The sequence below is a fragment of the Sciurus carolinensis genome, chromosome 14 (genome assembly GCF_902686445.1).
Source record: "Sciurus carolinensis chromosome 14, mSciCar1.2, whole genome shotgun sequence".
Taxonomy (NCBI): Eukaryota; Metazoa; Chordata; class Mammalia; order Rodentia; family Sciuridae; genus Sciurus; species Sciurus carolinensis.
The window spans coordinates 27986733-27995316 of record NC_062226.1 but is presented as its reverse complement, the minus strand read 5'-3'; the positions used below and the strand labels follow the sequence as shown (position 1 = coordinate 27995316).

The 8584-nt window shown below is 33.3% G+C and overlaps 1 protein-coding gene across 1 annotated transcript; it reads right to left on the bottom strand.

Moving 5' to 3' along the window:
- Positions 1 to 5869: 5869 nt before the first annotated feature.
- LOC124964640 (olfactory receptor 13C9) lies at positions 5870 to 6826 on the bottom strand. The gene has a single exon (XM_047525181.1). The coding sequence runs from the start codon at positions 6824 to 6826 to the stop codon at positions 5870 to 5872; it is 957 nt and encodes a 318-aa protein (XP_047381137.1).
- Positions 6827 to 8584: the final 1758 nt, after the last annotated feature.

The window sequence follows — 8584 nt, the reverse complement described above, 5'->3', positions numbered from 1 at the left end:
GGATCCTATCATTTTGCTCACAGAGATGAAGTGTTTTCCTACTAGGGTGCTCTCTAACCCCTTAACTATCCTTCATACCAAAATGAAGATGAAACCAAGAGGATACTTCTAATCCCCAATTTCCATGTCAATCCCCAAACTCTCAGACTTTATTGAGATGATATAAAAGTATTTGGATTTTCTGTACAACTTACCTTTTTGAGAGTTCTTCAGTCCTTACATGATGCAAACTTGGATAATCAGTCTTGATCAATGTATCTACTGTTGTGTTTATTCATTGATCACTATTAGTACCTCTCCTGTTTTTCATTCCCAGTCTTGAGGTCTGTATTTGTGTTTTGGTTTAGTTAGAGTATATTTACAGGGACTTCATTCAGATTACAGTATAACATCATCAATTATCACTCTTTTATTGCAGGCAAAAATATGTGACTCACCTATACATTCTACATCTAAGAATATATTTGGAGAAAATAATATGTAATTGTATATTATCTATAACATATAGTTAAATCTTATGTATAACTAACATGTATAAATAAATTAATAAATAATAATTATATACTTATGTATATAATTATAACTGTCATTCTTAATTGACATATTTATACTATTTGGTAATTTGTGCTTATATACATTATTTATACATTGTTTACATATATATTGTTACATGTACACATGAATAAATAGATGTTAGCTGAAAAGGGTGTTTAAGAAGATGGCCAAAATCTCAAGGAACTTCCACACAGAGAAATTTCCTAAAATCATAAGCGCATACATATAATTTTTGACAACAGATTTACTTCTCAATAATTGTCATACAGACATACTGGCATTATCTGCAAAGTGATTAACATAAAAATTGATTAATTAAAATATTATTTCTGATAACAGATGTGGGAACAATTTATATTTCTACAAGGAAGGAACATAAAAATAGTAGGACACTAGTCTACTGCCAAAAGAAATGAAGGTTTTTTTTTTTTCTGTACACTGATAAGGAAAGATCTTCAAGAAATATTAGGTAGAATAGTAATGTTAAGAACAATTTATATGACACTCCATTGTTGGTTTAAGAAAGATTATATGTGTGTATGTATTTTTTTCCTCACACATATGTCTATAAACATAAATAAAGGTCTTTATCTCCAGAAAAAAAATGGATAACTTCAGGGATGGGAGGTAAGCTGTTTATTATATATCCTTTAGGGTCTCTTAAAATTTTTAAGCTTGTTCAAAAAAATTTTCAATAACATTTATAAATAAATATAATTAATAAATAACATTTAAGGGGCTGGGGAGATAGCTCAATCAGTAGAGTGCTTGCCTTGCAAGCACAAGGCTCTGGGTTCAATCCCCAGCACTGCAAAAAAAAAAAAATAAATAAATAAATAAATAAATAAATAACATTTAAGGTAAAGAGTTCTTGCTTCTAAGATTCATTGCCTTTCTCCTTTCTTTTTTTCTAATAATACACTGTATTATTGCCATAGGACATAATGATATGTTAACTTAGAAAATTATTCTAAATTACAATATCACACACTAAATGGGATTGCTAGACTTTTAATACAGTCACATTCTCAATACTCATGTTCCATTCTCAGGTAGAAAGACTCTTTCCTTTTCAGAATCCTTTCTCACTTAACTTTATGAGGTATCTTTCTCTGAATCCACAGTTCATCTTCTCAATTGTATGACATAGTTTCCTCAGAATCACACTAAACCCAACCTGATTTGCCAATTCTCTTTCTATTGTCTGTTCTTAACATTCTTCAGACTTTATAAAGATTGCAGTTTCTCAATTTTCAGACTTTCTGGATTAAGAATAATTACTTGAGACCACACAGGGCACTAGGTACATGTGAAGCTCTTTGAATAATGGAGATTATGCATGTAGCTATAAAAGCCAACTCTGCAAAAATTATTATTTCATGATTTACTTTCATGCTGCCTTAGGGGCAGATTTGTTTCAAACATCATCTCTGCCCCTTATTAACTAGTTAACATGGACTTGTTTTTGATCATCACTTTCCCTAGCAACAGAATAATGATAAACACCTATACCATGTATTTGTTGATAAGTTTAAATGAGATGGTATGTGTAATTCAATTAGCACAGTAATGGTTCGTGTTGCTGGTACTTTCTTTCTTGCCTCTGTTTTATGACTCTTCCTTCTCTTAAGAGTCTTTACATCTCCTAACTGGTCAGCATTGTCCCTCCTTAAAATTAAGCACATCTTAAAATCTTAATCAGATTATACACTGATAAATGGTATTATTTTCATCTTTCAGACAAAGCCTAGTACAGTTTATTTCAGTCATTCCAATTCATTGGACACTAGCAAATTAGTTGACAGAAAAGAACAATCTCTCCCCCAAATTTGCCTTATATCAAATTCAATTCACTACATTAAAAATAGAATTTTAAGAAGACATCAGTGTGTTCTGTTCCTTGTCTTAAATCATATGGCTAACTTTTTTTGACGGACACTATTTTTAACATTCTAAACAAGTCCTTTCACATAAAAAAGAAAAGGAGAAGTTATTTTTACAATTACTACCTAATGACAAAAAAGCAAAAATTCAAAGTAGTCATCAGTTTTGCACACAAATACTTTAGGATAATGCTCAAGCAGGTCTCTTTCTGACTGAGCATTGTTTGGCAAATTTGCCTTTCTCAGATCCCAGGAGATTATTATTTTTGGTTTTTACAATTTTTCCAAACTGATTATAGTGTTTTTCTTATGTAATTTCGCTGATAGTTGCCAGTACAGTCCCTAGCAAACAGTTCAACTGGTTCACTGTTGACTAAACTAAATGAAAGGCAATAATGTGAAGGGACCACCAGTCCTAGATGTGTTCATTATGAATTCTATACCAAACACACAAACTGCTGTCTACAGTGCATTGAGCTTCAGTTAGCTATATACACAAAAGAGTGTTCAAATATTTTGTAACAGACTAACAGTCGATGAGTGGACCAAAGGCAATTCATATATGCTTGGCAAATTCCTTTTAGTTTGCTACACAAATGTGTTTGTGTGCAGAACTGCTCTTTTGGTCTCATCATTCTTTCACTTTTTCCTCACTATGTGCCAGTGAATAGACCCTTTAGTTCCATTACCAATATTCAGGTCTCTCCACAGTGAGAAAAGATCATTTTCAAACCTGACATATTTAAACCTTCAGTCCAAGTATTCCTTAGAGTTGGTAAATTTGTTTCTTGTTCTTCCAGTAACTTACTTCCAAACCAGAGGTTGCTTCACAGACTGTAAAAACAACAGCTTGTTGTCTTTTATACGTGCAGCCAGTCTTCACAGGTCTCATTAGTAACTTACCCTCCAAAAAGGCAGCTACCAGTAAGGAACCATTTTGTCACAGAAAATTATTGATTCATTTATATGCACAGAAACATGGTGAGGATTGTCATTAAATTCCTCTAGTTCAGATAAATATCATTACATTTCTTTAGTTTAACATTAGGAAGAAAACTAATACTTAGCAATAAATTTTAGGAACAGGTCAAATTAAATTTTCCCTGAAAACTCAGGTTGAAATACTATTCATTATGGAGACATACAAGCTCCTAAAGAATCTGCTTCAGGGTTTAGAAAGCAATTTTAAATATTCTGCTGTTAAGGACCACTCTGAACATCTGTGCACAACTTTAAATTGCTTCAGAGATGAAATATGAACAAAAGTTATGAAACTTCAGAAATAATGCCCTGAAGATCTAACTACAAAAGGCCTACGACTCTATTTCAACTATAAAATCAGAAGGGAGTCTGCCTATTGTCATTGAAATCTCTCCAACTGCATTCTCTCAATCTGTCCTTCCCTTTCTCTCCTCAACCCAAAACAAATATTTTGGAAGTATAATTATTTACTGTCTGAATAAAATTTCATTCACTTTATAGATTTGACTTATAGTAAAATTTACTCTTTGAACAAACATTTATTTTCATTAATTATAAAAGTAATGAATAGTGTAAAAAGAAAGAAGAATGTAAAAATAGAAGGAATAGCAGAAAGTAAAGTAAGGAAGGAAGGGAAGGAGGGAGGGAAAAAAGATAAGAAAGAAGTTATCCTCTAGCAATACACAAAGGTAAGCAATGCAGACAAAATATCATAATTGAACAACCTAGTAATTCAGAAGGAACCTGATCTTAATTATAAAGCAATGTAATACCTCAGGGCAAAATCATTTGCCCCTCTCTGGCAAGCACAAACTAAAACACTTTAACATGGACCCTTAAGATGAGGTTTTCTTTCTCCTCTTTGTTTTTTTTAAATATATTTTAACAAAATAATTTCAAATTAGTTTGTTAAGATAGAATTCTAAAAGTGAAATGAATGAGTCAAAATAAATGAAGACTTTTATGACTCCATAAAGCTAATACAGATTTAATGTGTAAATAACTATAATGGAAATTAGATGTAACTAAATATGGCTCCTATTCCTTCCACTAAAATTAAAAGAAAATTTGAAAATATGAAATGAATGACTATACACAAAGCTCTCACAAACATTTAACTCATATTTGCCTATATAAAAAGTGTTTGTGCCCGACATCCTCCGAATTTACTTTTCCATCGGTATAAAAGGTATTCAGCTAATTAGACTTCCTATGATGTGACTCACTCCTGAACATGCTCTCTCAGGGATCTTGGGCCATAAATTAGAAGAGTTATTCAGATAGAGGAAGGAGTCAAGGAGAAAACCAAGGAAAAGCAAGATAATGTCATCTCCTGCCCACCATCACTCAATCCTCCACTTCCTCAGATCACCAAGGTCTCAGATCTCATTAGAAAAGGGACAAGACATGAACAGGGTAAATCCCATTAAAAAGAAAATCTTGGATACTCTAATAAGATCTGGAAAAGTACTGCAATTTCCTCAGAATAGCAAACAAATCTGGATTCTTAAAAATGGGAAAGGATATGATCTTCATCTCATATTATTATCCATATTCTTATCTGAAAAAGCAGGCTCATTTTCAAACACATTCTTTTAATTTTGCATTTTTGTTATGCTAAAACTAACATGAAAGTTGAAAGAAAAAAAAGAGATTAGAGCATCTTGATTAATTCTAGAGAACCCCCCACCCCTAATCCCTGTTTATCTATTCCCTCCATAGTCCCAAAACTTAGCATTTTAGAGTTCCACAGGGGGAAAAATTTTAATGCTGAAAAAAAAAAATAACACTTGAACTGGGTTGTGTGGCACACACCTATAATCCTAGTGACTTGGAAGGTTGAGGCAGGGGGATCACAAGGTTGCTGTTGGCCTCAGTAATTTGGCAAGACCCTGTCTCAAAATAAAAAAAAATAAAAAAAAAAAACTGGGGATGTAGCTCAGTGGTAAATCACCTCCAGATTAAATTAAATACCCAGTACTAAATAAATAAATAATTTAATAGCATTTGATGGCTTAAGATTTTCAGATTGATGTAAAACTGCAATAGAAGGCTCTCCAATAGAAAATATAAATGAAGGATTTGGGGGATTTTCTGTTGACTTTTTTTCTTCACAATAGAGAACTTTATTTTTAAGGATTTGATGAATCGTTGCCTATGAAATAATGTATGGATTCAAAAAATGAGCATAAAACTATACACAACTTCCTACTTCAATACTGCAAAAAAATACAGACTATGAAGAAACTGTTCAAAAAAGTAGCCATCTCTTGATGCCATGTGACTTCTCTCTATTCCTCAGCCTATTGTCTTGTACCATGAAAATTCTTTATGAGCATCTAGTAATTTTAACATAACAGCACAGATACCAGTAAAATTAACCAAAATTCCAACATAATTATCAAGTTTCAACAATGTCCCATTAATTCGCAGCCCAATACATTTTCCAATCACTTGTTAAATAATCTTCTGTTCAGTAAATTTTTTAATGCCTCCTTTACATCCTTATTCCTAAGACTATAGATTAAAGGATTCATCATGGGAGTCATCACCCCATAGAACATGGATATAAGTTTGTCTGTTGCATCCAGACCATCTGAATCAAGTGTGTCTTTAGACTTGGGTTTCATGTACATGGAGAGAATGGTACCATAGAATATTATTACCACAGTCAGATGGGCTGAGCACGTAGAGAAGGCTTTGCTTCTGCCCTCAGAGGAGCGGATCTTGAGGATGCTGGAAACGATTAATGAGTAAGAAATGACAATCAAGAGCAGTGGCATCAGAGTGAACAATGTTGTGGCCACAAGCATGATGAGCTCATTACCTGAAATGTCAGCACAGGCCATCTTCATGACAGCCAGAATTTCACAGGAGAAATGATTGATGATGTTATTCCTGCAGAAAGGCAACTGTACCACAAATGCAGTTTGCACTGCAGAATTGACAACTCCTAAAAACCAGGAGCCAGCTGCCATGGTCACATAGGAATTCTTGCTCATGATGATGAGATATCTCAGAGGATTACAGATGGCCACATAGCGGTCAAAGGCCATCATGCCCAGGAGCACACACTCTGTTGTGCCCATGGCCAAGCCAAGGAACATCTGCACTGCACAGCCAGAGAAGGAAATGGTCTTTCTTTCTGAGAGGAAGCTCACCAGAGTAGAAGGAATGGAGGTGGTAGTGTAGCAGATATCCAAGAAGGAGAGGTTCCCCAGGAAGAAGTACATAGGGCTGTGGAGGTGAGAATCCAGGATGCTGATTATGATGAGGGTACCATTGCCCAGAAGGATGACCACATACATTAATAAGATGAGCACAAAAAAAAGTACCTCAAGCCTTGGGTAACCAGAAAGCCCCTTCAGAAAAAATTCCACCAAAATGGTTTGGTTTTCCCATTCCATTTTATCATCTCTTTCACCTGTAAGAATTCAAAGCATTTTTAAAATAAAAATTTCCTTACTATAAGAAGTCTAAGTACACCAATGCACAAATATAACATTTGTGATAAATCCAATGAGAGGAAGGAAGAAATAAAATAAGGAATAGAAGAAAGGAAGTAAAGGAAAAGGAATAAAAATAAATAATGTAAGAAGAGGAGTGTGAGAGAGAAACAATTGTATTGATCATTCATTCTGGGATAGGATTGTTGAGAGTTATTTTTCAGAGATTATGTCATTTAAACCTCACAATGTTATCATTTAAAAGCTAAGAAAACTTAACATAAGGGAGTTAAGCCTAAAGTCATATATCAAATGTGTGGAAAATGCCTTCCCATGGCCCATACTTATCTGACATTTTTCTATAAACCATGAAAGCAATACACAATGTGTTATATCAGAGATGTGGTTAAGTTACTTAAAAAGGCAGCCTGGCTCTAGATCAGAACTCAATAATAACCCATAAGTATTAAAATATTTTAAAAAAGTGAATCGATCTGAAGGGAAAATTGTCAGAAATGAACCTAATCGTATCAGTGCCTAGTTGTCAAAAAAGAAAAAAAGAAACAGGTTCAATTCATGTGGAAATCCTAATATTCTTGTCAAAATGCAAATGCCTTTTTGGGGTGGGGCAGCAGTGGAGGAGATAGAATGATTTTACTATCCTAATTTTTTTAACTATTATGCAGTTAAAAATGAATTGACTTTACCTTTCTATGTTCAATTCCTAAGAATTTTAAACATGTTTAGATTCAAGTAACTGCCACCATAACCAAATCACCGAACTTTCTTGTAAGTCCCCAAAAATCTTTCATGCAATTCCTTTTTTATTTACTTCTTCCACATACTCACAAACCCTGTTAACCACTGATGTGTTTTCTAGTCCCATAGTTTCATTTTATCCAGAATGTCATACAAATGACATGTAACCAAGTTGGACTTCTTTCACTTAGCTTAAAACCTCTAATATTCATTCAAGTTGATACTGCTGAATAGAATTCCATTGAATAGGTGTATTACAATTGTCTATCCATTTATCTTTTAAAGAACATCTGAGTTACCTCCAGTTTGGGACAGTTATAAATAGAGTGCTGTAAGTATTTATGATCCCGTTTTTATAAAACACTAGCTTCCATTTCTCTATGGTAAATATCTAGTAGTGGGATAATACTCCTATGAAAAGCACACATTTAATTTTGCAATAAATGACAGTTTTCGAGAGCAGCTCACTTTTGCATTCCAACTCGCAATGTAAGAGAGTTCCAATTTCTTCCCATCCTCATCAACATTTAGTATTGTCAGCAGGTTTTGTAAATCCATTTTAATAGGTGTGTAGTTATATTTCATCATGGCTTTAATTTGCATTTCTTAATTACTAATGATGTTGAATATCTTTCCATGTTCTTTTTTGCCATCTTTATATTCTCTTTAGTAAAGAATCTGTTCACATCTTTCACCTGTTTTCAATTGAGTTATTTTATTTCTGTTGAATTTTCAGAGTTCTTTACATATTCTGAATGTGTCCTTTATCATATACATGATTTGCATATATTGTCTTCCAGTCTGAGTTCTCATTCTCTAAAGCAAACATCCATTAATTGCCATTTTAATGGATTGCTTTCTAAGTCTAATTAAAAAGGATCCAAAAGAAAGCCTATGACTAAGAAGTTATCTTCCAACAGGGCAGTTCTGTAACAGTTCTCATTCTGAATGTTTTCAGGG

Excerpts from the sequence above, each read along its gene's own strand:
- LOC124964640 (XM_047525181.1), bottom strand. The coding sequence starts at position 6,826 with ATGGAATGGGAAAACCAAACCATTTTGGTGGAATTTTTTCTGAAGGGG.